The sequence below is a fragment of the Tauraco erythrolophus genome, chromosome 3 (assembly GCF_009769465.1).
Source record: "Tauraco erythrolophus isolate bTauEry1 chromosome 3, bTauEry1.pri, whole genome shotgun sequence".
Lineage (NCBI taxonomy): Eukaryota > Metazoa > Chordata > Aves > Musophagiformes > Musophagidae > Tauraco > Tauraco erythrolophus.
Genome location: NC_141467.1, coordinates 64,346,407 through 64,364,769, shown reverse-complemented (window position 1 = coordinate 64,364,769; position 18,363 = coordinate 64,346,407). Strand labels below are relative to the sequence as shown.

The window sequence follows — 18,363 nt, the reverse complement described above, 5'->3', positions numbered from 1 at the left end:
TCATACTGATTTTTATTTGCTGGTATTTTACTACTTCTGCAATAAATTGGTGCTGACTGTGAACCGGCATAAAACATGACCCATAAAAGCAGAAACATATGGCGAAGGAACATTAAGGTCACACCAAGGATAACAACTAGAAAGGTCTGCTTTGAACAGCCCAGCTGGGCATATGGAGGAACCAGTCTGAATAAATAAAAACCTTACATAAGTCACCCTCACGAATGGCCCCATTTGGATCTAAATCTGTTCCAGTTGGTATTAGCGTACACCAGTTGTGATACCCTTCTTCCTGGGAGCAGGATCCCATTTCTGAGAACCAACAGTTAGTTTCAGCAACAAGTTCCTTTTAAGATCAGTCCTTTTGAAAAAGCACACCTCGGGAGGCAATAACGGCAAATCATAATCTGTACTTTAAAATACTTTTGCTCTAATCTAGGACATAAAAATCCACGTGCTCTGACACAGTAACGTGGGGCAACGACTTCCAACAGATTTTTTAGCTGCAATTTCAAAATGCCTGATATGGGGGCTTTTGATGAACCACTAGGCAGGTCACCGCATCTTGAGGTGCTCAAATTTCTACTGCACAGCAGGAAAAGTTTATGATGTCTTGATGCACACATTGTACATTTTCACAATTAGCATACTTGACTCTAAAACTTTTACCCTAACTATGAATACCCTGAGCCTCTAATGAGCTTGGCTTTGTGATGGTAGTGTTCTTGTAATCCCTGTAATCCTAAGAATAATTTTTACCTCCAAATTCAATTAAAGTTATCCTAAATTAAACGTTGATTAAATAAATTTGATTAAAAAGCACAGGTCGTTTGGTCAGAATATTTATGTAGCTGTTAGGAAAAATTTCTTTTCTCTGTAGGGCAGTTTTAAATTGTGCTAGGTTTTCAGACCTGTTTGCACCGACAGCAAGTTAAAAGCGAGCGCTCTTTTGATGCCTGGGAGAGAGAAGGAACAGTCATCTCCCAGGCTGTGCTTGGAGACTACACAGGGAACGAGCAAAGGCAGGGAACAGTCTTCGTCACTTGGACTGAAGACATAATTTACAATGCAATATTTTAGGCAGCCTGAACATTCAGACATCAAGAAGTGACCCAGATGCAGCTGCAGAAAGGCAGATCTTGTCATGAAAGGCAAGTCACAGGGAGGCAACGTGCTGCTGCAGGTTACTTACTGCTGCTGGACCCATGCATAAGAGTAGGGTGATGACTGGGGAAAAAGGAAACTCTTCAAAGAACTGAACTCCTTCACATGTTCCCCAGTGACTGTATCCTTCTCTGCAGCTGGAAATGCTCCCTCACTGCAGGCAGGTACCCAAATAGATCCGGCCATGCTTCTCCCACTGTGGCTGGCCAAAAGTCTATGCCCTATTGGCACAGTGATATGTTAAGAGCACTCTCTGACTCTTTAACTGCGAGGCTTAACCATTCTCCACAACTATTCATTGTGCTGCACACCCAGATAAAACCTCCAGCTGCTCCCGAAAACAACAGCTCATGGACAAAATCCAGCATGAGTGCTGCAGGAAACCGCTTGACTTTTGGTTTAGCTTCTTGTTGACTACAGCAACCCAAGGCCCCTTTCTGACCATCAGGGCTCACAGAAGGTTTGGCCACAGCTGAAAGGGAGGTGATTTTCTTCCCTGCGCTCCAAATTTTCACACCATTTACATTGCTCTCAAATCCCACAGCTCGTAAGTGACAGGCTCCCTATGGCTGCAGACCGTTTGGAAGAGATGGCCCAAAACAGGAGAAGTATCTGTTGCCACTGCTGCTCCCAGGATTATCAAACAGATATGGCCAAGCTCTTGGAATGAACTGACTTTGCTGTTAATGTATTAATGCTGGTTTGCATGTTTATTGCCTTGCCCATTTCAAACTTCACTGAGCCGAATCTTAATAAACAGATATATTCTGAATGGATTTTTGTTATTGGTTAGGTTTTTTTTTCCCCCTCCCCTGGCCATTAAGACTCATTATGTGGAGTCATCAGCTGTTTTGCTTTGTTTCCCATCTGTTCATGCAGTACTTGGGTTCTGGGATTTTTCCCAGGGTGTGAGATAATACTACAGATGGGAGTGCAATTTCCACTGTTTTGATTTTGCCCCAGTGGGGCTTCGTGTAGCCACTGGTGGAAAAATGACAATTGCAATGATTTTGATTAAAGATTTTCCATATTACAGAAACTTGTCAAATCTCAAGGTTTTCGAGATCATGTTGCTAACTAGAGCCAGTGGTAGTTTTTTTCTATGAGGATTTTCAATCCTTTCCCCATCTACATCATCTCCATTCTCTGAAGTAAACAAAGACTTTTTTTGAGAACAAATCTTGTGCAATTTCAAGTCACAGGAAAAATCACCCCTGCCTGTGGCTGGGGAGAAGATAATGTTCTGGTCCCATTGCTGTTAAGGGAAGCAGAAACCAGAACCTAATGAGAGCTTGATGGGCAATTCTAGTCTCCTGTGACCACTGGTAGCCACTTTATATGAGACCTTTCACTCAGGTATCAGTCAGGTCATCGTATTGATAAGCTGTTTCAGTAACTCACTCCTCTGATGACTAGCAAACCTGCTCCTGTAATTTGCAGCCAAGGTCTACTTTGGTCAGCTTATATCCATTTGATCTCAGGTCTAAATTGTCCTTTTTCTCAAATACCTGTTCTCTCTCCCTAGTTGTCATTCCCTCCTGTATTTGCAGAGAATGATCATATCCATTTCAACCTTTGCTCTGCGAGGCTGAACAAACCACTACCTGTCATAGCTTCTCGCTGGAAAAACACCCTCTCCGCTCTCCTCACCCTCCCTGCAACTCTCAGGTGAACTTGTTTCAATTTATATGCCTCTGCCCTGGTGACGGGAGCCAAAGCACTGCTGTCAGTCCTGAAGCCAGTGTAGGGGAACATATCTGCTCCAGCTTCACTCCCTCCTACTGCTGCTTAGTGCCATATTTTCTCTTAGTCTGCGTTTTGAGGTGATGACTTCAATTTAGTCTCAGGCACAGCTTGAAAATGTCTTCTTTCTTCCCCTCTGCATTCATTTTCTAGCATAGATTAAGTGGCTATAAAAGTATTTTGGTCAGTTATTCTCTGATTCCATTTCCTGACATTTTTCTTCCAGATCTGTAATTGTTGTCTTGATTTCTCAGCATCTCTGCGACTATGATTGCTAGACACTACAGTTGGAGTAGGTTGTGCCCAGGGACAGCTTCTCTCTGGGTGTAGGATGGCGGTGCTACATTTTTCAGGGACATTTCTCTGTGGTTACGTTGCGAGGCTCCAAGATATTCTAGCAGCATTGAGCTCTGAGATTAAGAAAGCTTTAACACAGCACTAGTCCAGTGGCAGCTCCAGCAAGGACGTGCTTGTAGGGCTTTACAGCAAGTGGCTGTAGAGCCAGGAGGGGCAACCTGCAACCTCGCATCTTCTCAGGCAGCAGAACAGTGCTGTGAGGGTGGTGGGGGGGACGACAACCACCATCCCCCCAGCCTCTGGCATAAATCCACCTCTTGTAAACACTGCCCTCCCCTGTGGCTAATTACTGGGCAGGTAAATTTGCAATGATATCTGGGAAGTCAGAGAGGAGCAGACCCATAATTGCTCAGCAAGGCTTTTCATCCTTAAATTACAGAAACCCAAGAAGGCTCAGTCTTTATCTATTTATCCCTTTCAGAGGAACATAAGTGCTGAAGAAAAGGTCAATCACCTTTTTTTTATTAAACCCAACATTTCAGCATAGAAAAACTTACAAAATTGCCGCATTTACTCAAGAGTTTAAAGATTTTTACGCTGTAAGTGGAGGAGGAGAGGAGAGATTTTGAATGAAACTGCAAAATTGCTTTAATAAGGGAAAAAATGATAGGGCAATTTTGAGGGAATTACATTTAACACGATGACTAGTGCTAGGAGATCACCTATGCCTAGTGTAAACCTCCCTGGACTCTCCAGGAATCTCAGCCATGTCCCGAGACTCTCATTGTATTAGAGATGTGGGAAACAAAAGAGGCAAGGAGGAGGGGTGTATAAAGACAAGTAATGCTGGTAAAAGTCTGTAGACCTCTTAATAGGCCTTAGATAAAAATCCAGTTTAATGAATCTAATAAAGCACACAATTACACTTCCTGAGTGTAGACTTTAACTTCAAGTTAGGCCAAATCGTAATTTCAGTGAAAGAAGCATCAAAGCAAACACTCATAGGAGAAAATCTGTCGAAGCAGTGAACTTTTCACCTCTAACAGCTAGTAATGACCACGGGGTACAAGATCAGATGGTTCACTTAACCGCCAAGTAACGAAATTAGGCTAAAAGTTAGATCTAGTCTGCCCAGAGGCAACATGACAAATTAGATTCATCCACTCACCATATTTGTATTAATGCACTTTTGTATTAGAGAACAGATTATAAAAGAAGACTTTGCCTCGAGGCAGGGTTTTCTGGCACTGAACTCATTTTCAAGCTGAGGCTCTCCCCTGGGGGCACAACAAGACCCTCACTTCTTTGCAGCCCAGGATCTGATGCTCAGCAAAGACTTACCTGCGAACAGCTCTTAACACTTCGGAGCTTTAAAAACTGCAGATTTCTTTCTATAAAGCTACATAAATTGTTGTACATTCTTGATATATATTTTAATAATAATGGAACGTTTAGTTATCATCTTTCTAAAATCATTTAATGTATTTCAATTTAAAAAAAAAAAAAAAGAAAGCTATTTTAAAATCAGCTCTCTGGGACAGGCTCTGTAAACTCATCCCTGCTCCCAGTCTGGGCTGGCAGTCAGTAGTGAGAACCACTGACCGTGCAGATGGCCACCTCTCTTCATGCCGTGGCTACAACCCTGCAAAGGGCCGTAACCCTGGAGTCTCGTGGCCCTGTGAGTCACGGGGCTCACAGCTCTTAACATCAGTTGTAGGCGTGAGTGTTTCCAGCACGAGGCTTCACTTTGCAGCTGGAGCAGCACGGCATCCCTCTGACCTGGGAGGCAGCCGTGAATCAAGAACGCGTTTCTTCTCTTTTTCCTCTGAAGAGGAAAGACTTTTAAAATTAATCGCGTGACATTATGGCTTGTCTGTGTTGTCAGCTTCGATTTTGCTGTGACAAAACGATGGCCGCTCCCGGTCTCACAGAGCGACGCCCCGTCTGTGCGCACCGCGCTCGCCAAGTGGCAGCAGCCAACAAAAGCGGCGCCGCGATCTCCGGGGAAAGTGGAGCCACGGAGAGTGAGGCGAGCGCAGGTGTTACTCTCCCATCACACCCCGCAGCTCGGGTTGGCTCTTCTGTGCTGATACTGGATACTCTGCCAGGTATCCAGCCCTCCTCACTCCATCCCTGCAACCGGTGCCAATTGCTGAGGGTGATGCTCTCCAGAGGTCTAAATTTGAGCATTCAGAGCTGCATGCACAAGCACTAGAGCTAAAAGCAGAGATCTTAAAAGCACAGCTCTGCTGCCTTGGCAGGGCTGGATGGAGGAAGCAGGAGCAGAAGCAGCAGGAGGAGACTAACGTGTTTTCCCTTTGGAGGGCAGTGGAGTTCATCGTACAAAAGCTGTGTATCTGAGGAGGGGAAAGCCTTATCGCTAGTAACTGGGGTCAGCAGCACCACAGCGGCAGCGAGTACCGGGAACCAGCCCTGATGTGGTGCCGCTGGCCACACTACGCCGTACAGAAGAGCATCTCACTCTGATGTACTTGCTGTAATGCTCTGTGCAGAGGCTCATTAATTTCCCCTTGTTTTCCTTTGCAGTAATCAGATGAGTAATTACGGTTCCACAGAGAAGCTTCCTTTCTCCCGCCACACCATGAACGCAGCCCAGGATGAAGCTCTCCTTACCGGCAATGGTTGCCAAATTACAGGCCCTCTCCGAGCCAGATGAGCCTTTCCTGCTCGATTTATGCCAAACCTGTTCGGAGAGCCAAGTAAGAGATGATTTTGAAGGCAATACTAACCTTTTCATGGGTTTGGGGGAGGCCTCCCGCTCCAGGTTGGAGGACGCATGCTTCACGTGCATGGCATTGTAGGAGGTGTGGGTGTACTCGTTTTCATCGCTGTAGTCGGGACCGAGTAACGTTCGAGCCCACGTCCCCATGTCGTACGGAGGAAGAGTCCCCCCAAATTCAGAGGGCAGGCATTCAGGGTGTATTAGCTGGTGAAGGCTGTTCAGGTTGTTACCATGAAGAAAGATCTTTAACAAATAAAAAGAAAGTTCAAAGTCATCATCGATTCCTTACTTCATTAAGTATAATAATAACAACACTAATGAGATGTGGAGTGTCATTAGTTGATGCTGCAGCTTCAAGTGGGAATTTGTGAAGCTCAGGGCTGGTGTGGAGGAGAGGGCTTGGCTTTGGGATGAAGAATTAGACTGGCACCACAAACACTTCTAAAAATCCTGATTTGCTTACTTTTGACACATGACACACACTTTCACTTTCTTAAGTACCAGATCAGGCAAGGTGCAAGTCAGGAATAATAACTGATTATTGCTCCGGTAAGAGGATAGAGGCTTGTACGAAGAATGGTGAGAAGAAAAGGGAGATAGGGGAGCTTACAGAAAGAAGGTGTGGAGAGTAGGTCCTCAGCATCTGAGAGGGCAACTCGGCCCTGCACCCTGAGACTGACCTTTCTCAGGGGTGTATGTCTGCATCACCACTTTGTACTGCTTCGGCAACATTTGTCTCTCTAATCCCTGTTTGCTTTCAGGCTGGTGCTACCCTTGTCCTGCCTGGTCAGACACAACACAGAGTGAGATCTGGGGCCTTCTGAGAGATGATCCAGCAGTTGTTTGATAGACTGCAGAGGACAAATGACCAAGATGACTGTGGGATCGTGGTTTACAAGGATTTCAGTGGGGAAGAACTGCCTCTTCTGCAGTGTGAGCAGAAAGCCTTCGGGCATGGGCATTTTTTGTGGAAACAAGTGAGTTATCACCATGTGAAAACAGTCCATTTGCTGAAGGAATGAAACAGCAAATATTACTCCCATTAAAAGAGTTGAGCTGAAGTTTCCCTCACCGCAGGTGGCCTCAGCCAGACCTGATAATCCCTCCACATTGCTAATTCTCTCTATCCCTGAGAATGTCCCATTAAAATGTATCTACATTTTGCTCATGATAACAGCTTTCTGGTCCCTGGTTGAGTTATTGATTCAGTCCAGACCATTGCAAACTCAAAGTTTTAATAACAGCAGCCATTGAGGCCTCTCTGAGGCCATATGAAAAACACAGAGACAAAAAGAAAGGAGAAAAGAAAACAGGCAGCTACTGAGCCGCTCCAGCTCCACAGCTTCCCATCCCCTCCCGGCCCCATCTAATTACCCTTTTCCTTGTTTTGTCTTTGAGGAACGGTTTGATTAGCGTGTACAGGGCATGGATGTACCAGGGCTGGTTGACAAAATGGACTCCTCCAAAACGGGCAGGAAAGCTGTCCTACAGAAAGAAAGAAAAGGAAGGCGGTTAATAGATGCAGTGCTTCAGCCGGGCAGTCAATAGGATGAAAGTCAGAGGACGAAGGCTGCCTCTTTCCATCTGCAAACGAGCACTGAGCTTGCTGGGAGGGGCCAGGAGCGAGACGGAGAAAGAAAGACGCCTGGAAACATTTGCATCAGTTTCTCCTGCTGACGGACGCAGCCCCTTCTCCCCTCCACACGCTAACGTGTCAGTCGCTGATGATTTAAAGCAGGCTCTCCAGCTGCTTCACCTGAACGTTTTTTGAACGTTTTTTAACTCCATCAGAGCACCCAACTCGGCTGGGATGGGAAGCGCGAGGGGGCCAACGAGCACCACTCCCTCAAGGGGAACCTTTCTAATTTCTCATTGTTGGCATCGAGGCAATCCCCCGATTCCCACGCAGGCGGCCGCACGCCGCTCACCTTTTCACCCTCCGGCCTCCCAGCCTCCCCCCTGCTAAAATCATCATTACAATGGGGGTGACCTTTCGGGGTGAGCGAGCAGCGTGTTGCGGGGAGGAGGATGGGTGGGAAAGGATGATAAGTGAAGGTGTAGGGAGAGAGCACCATGACAGCACCATGGAAACTGCCGGAGCCCGGCGCTGGCTGCCGGCCTGTGCGCAAACACCGGCGGCATTAGCATGCGGGGAGCATCCCGCCGAGGAGGGCTTTGCAACACCGTCCTGCTCCGCTCAGCTGGCGTGGCACGCTTAATGAGAGGAGGTTGCCGACGTGTTTGTAAAGGTTATTGTATATTGTGACGGGCATTTTGTACCTACGCTCTCATCTAACAAATGTCAGTCAGTCAGGGAAGAGCCTGGGATTTTTTTTTGCACTGCATAAATAGCGGGACGACCGCTGCTCCTCCGTGCAAATACGCTTCCAGTGAGCAGAGAGGTGCCCGTCTCTCCCCTGTGAAGGGAGATCCCGAGGAAGCTGTCCTTGCCCTGCATGTGCCCTTAATCCCTACAGCTCAGCCTGTAAAGACAGAGCATATAATCAGGTCTCTTCCTTCAGGGCTTCACAGCTTCGGGACTCAGGCAGGTTCATTCCCCTCACAATTAGCACAGGGTGTCCTGGGGCTTTTTCTCACCTTCCTCCGGAGAATCCGAGACTGAGAAGAGCTGGTGAGGATATGGGGCGGATTTGTGAGATGACATGGAAAATCCCCATATACACTTGCTCAGTATAGCTTCTGCTCTGCTTCAAGGTCAACTTTTTTCCCAGATTTAGCACTACATATAGGTCCCACCATCTCCTACCACCCAGGGCAGGTTGGTGGGACTCTCTGGTGCTTTAGCACTGGCCATGGATTGCCCTGGCACACATCTTAAACCATGCTTGGGTGATGTTCATGAGCGGACAGAGGCATTAAGTAATACCTTTTTCTTTTGCTATACAGTAGTATAAGCTGCTCACTACCTCAGACATATCAGTTGACCTGAAATCATTACAAATCTCAATGTTAGATGCTCTGTGCAAGACCAGTAGGGAGTCAGGCCAGCACGCAGGAGGCCAAGCAGTGGAACATAACAGGTGATCCCCATTTCAAGGATGGCACATGCTCTGTTGAGGTGTTCATTCACAATAAAGGCAGCTGCATTTCCATTGCTCCTGGAATATTAATTAGAGTTTAGGGATGCAGCTCTGACTGATATAAACTGCTACAGTGCTGCAGATTGCAGTGACTGTAGGGTTGGGCTGGGCTGAGAAACAGTTGCAAAGAGTCTGAGCCCACCTAGAGAAAACATTGACCGACAGAAGTGTGAAGTGAAGCCCAAAGTGATTTTCTACTCTCTGATAACCTAAAATTGGGTTTTAGAGAAGACAAGAGCTAAAAATGACCATCTCATGCAACATCCACAAGTTCAGTTGTTTTCCTCTCACACGAGAATGAAAACTTGAAAATTTGAAACTTTTCACATTTTTTTTTTTTTTAAAAAAAAGAAATATTTGAATGTTCCATATTTGCCTTTTTTTTTTTTTTTTTTTTGCCCATTTCTATATTTGTCAAGCTGACTGCCATCCTACAAGCTGTATCTCTAAGGGAGAAGTTCTGGACTTCTTTTGTCTTTGGGGCTGAGCTGCCACAGCTGTCCCAGGTTGTACCACAGCAGCATAGGTCAGTGTAAAAGATGACACAGTCTGAGTCTGAAGCAAAGGACAGTAAAGAAATGAGAGATGGGAAGCAGGGGAATGACTTTGGGACACAGACATTTATATTGACCCGAAAAAGAAAAATTGTTTTGTCCTCTCACTGGAATGAACAGATTAATCACAATCTTCAGTGAGAAATGTCATCAGATTTCATTTCCAAGAAGGAATGTCTTTTTTTTAGAACATGTTGACCATCCTTAATGATACCACATTATTCAGAAAGGTCTGAATGGTGACAATTATAGGAACCAGCCAGAGGTTTAAACTGGCAGACTGTCTCTGGAAAGGGTCAACTGAGGAGAAAGATGTACTTTCCTATATAGAAAACGAATTTTATGTCTGCCCAACTAGATTCTGTCTGGTACATCAGTAGCTTAAGTATTACAGGAAAACCCCTCATTTAACAGTTTTATTTAAAGGCAATTACTTTCTTTTCATTCTGAAGGGACACCTGAAAATGCACAAAGACAGACCCTTGAAAAGGCAGTGTGATGGCCAGGAAAAAAGAACAACCACCAAAGAACATCTTTTTGTGTGTAACTTGCTGCTAATTTTTGTTCCTCGCCCTATTACGCACGATAAGCTCAATTTGACCTTCATCCCTCAGTCCACCTGCATTTGTAAGGCTGTCAATTAGAACAAGGACAAAGACAATTATTTTTTTTTTTTTTAACCAAAGAAATTTGATATGGGAATCATCCAGACACTGTTTGGAACTGCAACATACTAATTTTGCAGAAGTCCCTAATTAGAGCAGAGCTGTCTTGGAAAGAAAAGCTCCCATCTGGAGGTCTGCCTTTTGCAGCTCCAGGAAGATGTATGAGACCTTTCCCACACCCCACTTAGTGTCTCTGCTGCTTTCCCTGGGGCAAGGTGAAAGTAGCTGAAATTGATTTTCTGCTGAAAAGGTTTTGCTTTTAGGAATTCTCTTTTGATTTCTCATGTCTTGCAATTCCTTGGGAAGGTGTATTTTATAATGAGGTACATTTTTTGGAGCTGTGAGAAGGACCCTGAGATCATGGAGTCTGTTCTTAACATGATTCCTTGTTAAAAATACTTAAACCTGAGGATATATTTACGTTTTATTCCAATGGCATGAACAAACTAAAGCAGGCAGGAATTGGTCAATTTATTTATAGACACTACTGCCATTTTGTCTGAAAACCAGGGTGGACATATTCGCGTGTTGCTCAGAGATGAACTTGCAGCACAAATAAATACATCCAACCCAGTGCTAATCTAGCTAACTTGCTACTCAGCAATAGCAGCAAAGAAACAGTGAAAGGACTCCAGATGCCTGTTTGGGCAGGTAGCTCACTCCAGAGTTGGACCAGGTCTTCTTCAATGCGACCTGAAGTGAACTAAAACAAGGAATACATCTAACCGTGACGCGGTGACACCTTCCCAAAGCAGTCTAGACAAACCTGGAGAGATAAAATTGTCCAAACACAGGGTTATAGTTGTTCTTGTTGATTGAGTGAAACCAGTGTCATAGATGGGACTTTTCTTTTGCCTGATTTGTCTTTTTTTGACTTTATATATGTTTCTTTTCTTTTTTTTTTTTTTAATTATTCCTCTTTGCATCGTCCCCAAAGAAGAGAAAGAACTGAACACCTGAGTGCCACAGTGGAGCTGCCATAGACACCGCAAAATCTGTACTGGCCTCCATACAGCTTTTATTTCAGGTTAGAGAAGTGTCTCCAAGGTTGCAGATCAGAGGAAAATTTTATGGAGATCATTGTTTCCCTTCTCCACTCAGACCTCCTGTGCAGGAAAATTTCTGAACTGAAATGAATTTGGGACTGAAAACCCTCGACACGTGATGTTCCATTAAATAGCTTAGGAGAGATAGCTATGAGGTGAATGGGAGGCAATTTTTCATTATTTCTGCCTGTTCTTGCCTTCACGACATCTCTTTCTTTTGGCATGAGTATGCAACAGAAACCTTTTACTGTGGTGGTGTTCTCAACTGCCTGAGAGCTAAAAATCAAGATGATCTTCTAGCATCTCCTCACACCAAAGCAAAACAATCTTTAGAATACCAAAATTAGGAATAAACCCAACCTGATGCTCAGGGTAAATCTTTCAAACTGCCTGAATTGGCTTCACAGACTAATGACTTGAGCTCAAAAACCAAATTGTAACATATTTCGATGTTATGAGACATCTGAATTTTGTGACACAAACGTTTTTAGCAGGCTTTCTTAACTTCTACCGTTTGCAATCAGAAAAGTAAACACACATCTTCCTGTCCAAATGCACTTGAATCTCGACCATACTTTCCAGTTTACTGCAAATCAAAATATAATCCCCTTTGAAAGAAAATAATTTCCCTTAGATTCAGGAAGATTTCCATCACAAAATTGTTTAAATCTAAAGGTCATTTAAACTGAGGATAAAACCAGCGTCTTCATGCCTGTGTGCTTACATAATTAGTCTCCATCATGGTTTAAATCTCCCACAGATCGTATTAATAGTTCAGGAAGATTTTATTAATAGTTCAGTGATAATTTCTCCACAGAGAATTTCTGTGAGTGTGTGATTTTAATGGATTGGCACAACAAGGGAAGAAGGCTTTCCGCTCTCCAACTCTGGATACAAGTTCAGCCTCTGAAAGAGTGGAAGTGGTTGAAAGTTGTTGTCCCCTATTTTATGACTTTGTCAGATATTGGATAGGTTGCGTCTATCAAAAACACATTCCTGACCGTGTTTGAATGAACGCCATGTAACACCCTCGGCGCAGACAGAGCAAGCTGCCTTATAGTAGGTGGTAGGAGAAAGGATAAAGCGTTCTCCCCATCGCTACAGCTTCAGCTTCTAATTTTAATGCAGTTCCTAAGAGGTGAATGCTTAGTTAAGGAAATCCTGTGGGCAAGATGTGGTGGGAGGCAGCGACAGGCATGGGAGCCACAGAGACCCCTGCACTGGGCTGCTCCCTCACCTCTCCAAGGCGTCCCTGGGCTGCGGGAGCCAGACCTGCTCCTGCTCACCTGCTCCTGCGTCTGCTCTGAGCCTGGGCACATTTCAAACCTCCATCCGGACAAATTGCTCATCTTTCTGTTATCTCTTTTTGCTCCCCTGTGTTTTTGAAGAGACCAGAATGCAAAATTAATGTCGCCAGTGGCGATAATTGCAAACTCGTTTGCTTCTACCTTGGCATGCCCTCAGAGTACACAGGGCTTGGAAATAGCTGCAGAGTAGGGGAAAACCTATAAAAAAAAGACATTCATGGTAGCAATATGGCAGTGCTGACCTGCGCAAACATGACCGTAGAAAGAACTCTTGCAATCAGGAAGAACTCATTGATTTTTGGGTAAGCTGTGACATAACTGCTCACAGAGAAACACTCTCTTTACTTTGAAGCATACAGTAGCAAAGGACGGGAGGAAAATCACAGGAAAATATGAGTGCTTGGTTTATTTTTACACCGCATACCCACATATGTAGATGAGTACGCTCTGAAGTACTGCTGTCAGGGAAATGGAACTGAAAAATGAACATTGAGATGCATTCTCTTAGACATTTTTCATTATGTTTGTTATCTCTCCCACTACACTCGATAGCTTTTAAAATTCAGTCATTTGCAGTGGGTTTCTCCCAGTCATTATTGCACATTAGTGAGGTCCTACAGAGCATCTGTTCATGGGTGTTGGCAGATGGCACCAATAAATCAGGTTATAGAACACAGATTTGCTCAGTAAACTTTGATTTGTCCTGATAGAATCATGCTGTCATATCATCTGCTCTAACAAAATAACTTGTAACCTTGGGGCAAAAGGGGGATTTCTTCACTACCTTTTTACAAGAAACCCTTTGCTGAACCAGCTCAGAATAATTTAGGAACAGAAAATTTCCCTGGAGCACTGACTCCGTTGGACTGACACCCTACCCCAGTGCTGATTTTTTCACTTTGCACGTGCCTGTGTTGATTTCAAAACATTTCACACTCTTAAGGTAGAGACTGAGACTCCTTCCAGAAAAAAAAAAGATTAATAAATTATACTGTAAAAGAAACTGCAGGTTCTTTCAGGGGCTCAGTTGAGGAGGTTCACAGAGAAGAGAGGAATTCAAAAGGTGATTAAAAAAAAAATCTGTAAAGAGGTAATGCTCTGACACACTGATTTGGAAGTAGCCCATGCATACGTGCAACTGGGGTGCTACAGTTTACTCTAGATTAGGTCAGATTAGGCAAGGCCAGATCCCAGAGCTTCTGGTGGAGTAGGAAGAGTGAAAGTCACAAGCTAAGCTAAGGAGGACAGATTGGGTGACAGGAACAGGCGGCAGCATGGGAAGGGACATGAATCCACCAGATACTATTTTTCAGAGTTAGTTGAGGAACTTAAGATACTTTGCAGCCAGCTCTAGCAAACTGGGCTAAATTGTCTCCAGTGTCCTGATTTTTGGTGTAAATTGTAGCTCAGAAACACTTTCATATCCAGCTTTCTTAAACGACGGTGACTGCGAGCTGAGTTGCTTCTATTCCTGTATCTTGCTGAACATGAGGTTCTGAAATTAGTTGTGGGGGAAGGAAAGAGCATCAGAAAGATCATCAAAGCTAAAAGTAGTTTAGGGCTTAATTAGAGACTGCAAAATGTTCTGGGTACTGTGCAAGCCTGGCCTGGAGGTGTGCTGGAGGAACACGGGTGCAGCTGGCTGAAGTGTATGAGCACAGGTCAACTGCGATGCTTCCCTCTCCCTGGCATCCCAAGCCCTTGACTGGCTGTGACCTACAAGCTTTGGTTGCTCACTCAAAATCCTCAGAAGAAGAAAGTCTCTGTGCAAACGTCAGATTTCCAAAAGAAGTGACCTCCCTCCAACCCTTTCCCTGACACCAGGACTTAAACCGATGCTGTTTGTCTCCACTTGAGCAGTTGGTGGATTGTGTGGGTGTGCATTGCTCTCAGTTTTGGGGACGTGGTAAAGAAGTGGGAGTTTTGTAGCCAGATTTTAACTCAGGACCTTCTGAAGCAAAATGCCCACCAGCAGAATGAGCAAGTTCAGCAATAAAACTAGAAGTCAACATTAAGACGTCTTTAAGGAAAGACCACGCTAATTTCATTGCACTTGAAAAAGAAGCCACTCAGGAATGCTGGGGTTAAAAAGTTTGGCATGGAAAACTTGACCCCAAAAATGTTCTATTTTTAACATCAACTTTTTGAAAAAGAATAATTTAAATATTTTTTGAAAGTAATTTTTAAAAGTCAAGCTCTAAACAAAATTAATTAGTGCTGTTAACCACTGGAGCCAAAATCTACTGTTTTCCTTAGCTGACTTGATTTAAATCTCTCTCTCCCTAGCTATTTCTGTCTCCATAGACCGGCCTTGCACCTGTCCTGAAGGGCAATAGATCTGTGGTATACTGTGGTTGAAAGCAGAGATAGTGAAGCAGTTAGAGCAGAGAAGATGACACTGAGGCAAATCCACTAGGATTTTAAAGGCATGCAAAAAGCCAGTCCTGAAAAGGACAAAGTGTAGCATCTTATTTCTTGTCCAACACTGGGATTTTCAACAAAAAAAATCTTGTACCAAGACTGCCTCTTTTGATATGCATTGTTATGCTGAAATCTACATCATGTATGTACAACATTTATTCTATATTTTCTTCACATTGCTGCTTGCTGTATGTATGTATCTGCTCTCTGCCAAAATAGCCCTGTGGCTCAGCGAAGGGGCAAGGAAGGCCAAACTGTCCCAGTAAGGACAAATGCCCACAGCATTAGTTAAAGTCAGCAGAAGAAAAGCAATTAAAAAAGGTCTTGTAGCACTTGCCTTTCTTCTCGGGAGACCTACTGGCTTTGCAGAAGAGCTTTCCATCTTGCCTATGAAAGCACCAAGGTGTTACACAGAAATCATACAGTCATATTACACTTGCGTTGTGATGGAAAGCTGATGATGGAGAAAAGGCGATTTTGTTATTTATAGTGCTAGGCAACCTATTTGGGGCTGAACAGAAGTCTGCTGGAGCTTGGCTTGAACAAAGCCTGGAATCATCTTAAAGCTTTTGTATGTACATTCACATATAGAGCAGCATGTAAAGGAGATTATAAACTGTTATTGTGATAAGATTATAACCTAGCATGGGTCAGAAAAAAAATAGTCAAGCAATTTTTTTATTGCATTTGTTGACTGACTGAAACAAACTGTTTGACAGAGATTATTCCTTTTCCAGTAAATTTTTCTGCATCTAGCAAGAAGTTAAGAAAATCCTTTGTGTTGACTTCTCTATACAGCTCCTTGAAGGTATCATAGCCTTCTAGCACCCATTTTCTCAAGGCTATCTGCTAAAAGAAGCTAGATTCCCATCTTATTTCACTAAGAATGTCCATTTTTACCCTAATTTGTTTGAAATTGGAACCTCATTTTAAAATGGAAGATTTCCCTTTACCTAGCTCTCATATGAACCCTTCTTAAAACAATTTCTATGGTTTCTGTCATCCTCAACAAAGGTACCCTGATGAGTGTCCCCATGGTGAAGACATTTTGCAATTCTTTTTCCTCTTTCAATGAGAGCGTATGTGTGTGTGAGAGAGAGAGAGTGGGAGAGAAAAACTCTGTGACCTACTTTGTTTTTAAAAGGAATCAAAATGCTAAATGCCTCTGCAATGGTGGAAACTCAGCTCTGGGGAAATTCAATGTGAGGTAACTCACACTGCATTAGATAAACACCTGAGAGCAGCAGCACCTTTGCTTCATGTTCAAACTCTTATTCTTCAAAAAAATAGAAGCCTGGGGAAAAAAACCACTTTTATTTTTTCCATAATTCAGTCTCTGTCCTTGCTCTAATATGCTGGTTGGATTGCTTAGCTTTCTTATCCCTCCATGCTGAAGGAAAACTTGTTTCATATATTTGTGTTTAACATAGTCCCAGATAGTCTCAGGGATCAATTGACAAGAGCAGACCCATGTGCTGGCTCTGCAATAAAATATAATCTCTTTGTGTTTGCCCTTTTGTCATCTTTTTCTCTCCTTTAATATTTTTTTTAAATAATGGAGCAGTGCATTTGTAATGAGAAACTTGACCATAATTAAATGTCCTAGAAATATGCTGAGTGTTCTCAGTGGGTGTGTGTGGGGAAATATTATTTTCTGCACTTCAGAAATATTTCTGTGATTACTAGAGGGTGGAGATATAAAACGCAAAGCCTTTGGGGCATGGACCCAACATTTCACACAAGGTTTTCCTAGCGCAAGTGGTTTTACTGCCACGGTGAGAATTTGCAGCTCTATGTGGATATGCCAGAATTCATTCAGGAAAGTTTGGAGGTTCAGAGGTTTCATAAGCTGTACTAGCCATAGTGATACTCTCTTGCCTTAAAAGATATGATCAGTCGACATCCTTAGAGTTCATCAGCTGCATTTGTCCATGAGTGGGTGGGAGGCAGAGCCCTCCCCATAGTGATTGCTCCTAGAGGCATCGTAAAACATAGGTGGAGTCAGGGCCCCACGAAGATGTACTTTGATACTGGGAAGTCTCCTTTTCTAAGTGCGTGACTTTGCCATTTTAATGTTCTTTTTGTGCCATGTTTGCCACCTAAAGCAATGCTAGGTGACAGACAGTGTTGCTTATCATCTAATCACTCAGAATCCACGGCCTTTATCAGTCTGGCAGCATTAAATGCTGTATAAACTTTGTACTCTTTCCTATACACACTTTGTACTCTTTGCTACACAAAATACATGCTTATACTCTCTGCTCTCATTTCCACAACACAACTTCTCTTCAGTTCACACTTCATTTTCTTCACTTCTTCACTTTACTGCAACCTTCTGACTTCAAAACAACTGTAAAAGATAGCAGTAGGAAAATTGTATCTCCTTGCAGGTGCAAGGAAATCACGGCACTAACCAGTGCAGCTTCCTCCCAGCCTTTTCATTATCATGAGCCAAGCATGGATGTCAGACTACGGAGATAATTCCAGGACACTGTTTCAGTCCTTTGACCTCTTCTATGTTATCATTTGCTCCCACTACAGTCCCTGAACAAGAGGAGTCTGAGGGTTACCAGTGAAGTTTACTGCCTGAGTAGCATTTGCACTGCCTACCCCAAAAGGTTATTCTTAATTGTGTTTTCAGGCAGCACAGCATCAGTCTGTAAACTAACGATTCCCCCATTCTTCTGTTCTACTCTTAAAAATTTGTTCTGACTATTTCTTCTAAGGCCAAGAGCAGGAAAAATAAAAGACTTCCCTGACTTAGCTAAAACTACAGCTAGCAGGAACATGTGACCTCATTTCTCACCTTCCTCAGATTAAAAAGCTATACAAATTTTCTTCTTCCTCTTGCTTATTATATTGGATTAAACACACACATTAAACACTACCACATGAAGTCTTAAATGAATTAGGCTTTCTCCACCCAAACCCTGGGAGTATGCTATATTATATCCCTGGAGGTCATTAAATTAGCTAAGTAGATACAGGGCAGTCAGTCTGTACCTTCCCCTTTGAGGGACTCCCATCAAGAACTCTTTCCATCTCGTGGCATGCAGCAGCATATCTTCCTTGTTTAATTCCAGGTATTTTGTTACCGCTCCCTGCTTGAGTATCAGAGCATTTGTGAATTATTTACCTTGAGTTTAGCGAGGCTTTAGGCAAAGACCCTCTAGCAAATTGGAGAGATTTTGTTTGGAGAGATGGAGTACAATGTGGGTGAAAAATTGATCAGATCACTGAGATACAAGTGTTGAGATCAGAGGTACAGTCTGTCTTGTAGTCATTTACCAATGGTTTTTCTCTGGGTTTGATACTGGAGCCA

At 43.5% G+C, this 18,363-nt stretch overlaps 1 protein-coding gene across 1 annotated transcript in view; it reads right to left on the bottom strand.

The window, feature by feature from the left end:
• The window catches only part of CLVS1 (clavesin 1), a 99,007-nt gene that overhangs the window by 9,953 nt on the left and 70,691 nt on the right, over positions 1-18,363 (bottom strand). The window contains exons 3-4 of the mRNA XM_086609351.1: positions 7,322-7,432; positions 5,955-6,190 (exon numbers count right to left, since the gene is read on the bottom strand). Of these exons, the coding sequence (XP_086465477.1) occupies positions 5,955-6,190; positions 7,322-7,432 (347 nt within the window). The remainder of the gene's footprint in view (positions 1-5,954; positions 6,191-7,321; positions 7,433-18,363) is intronic.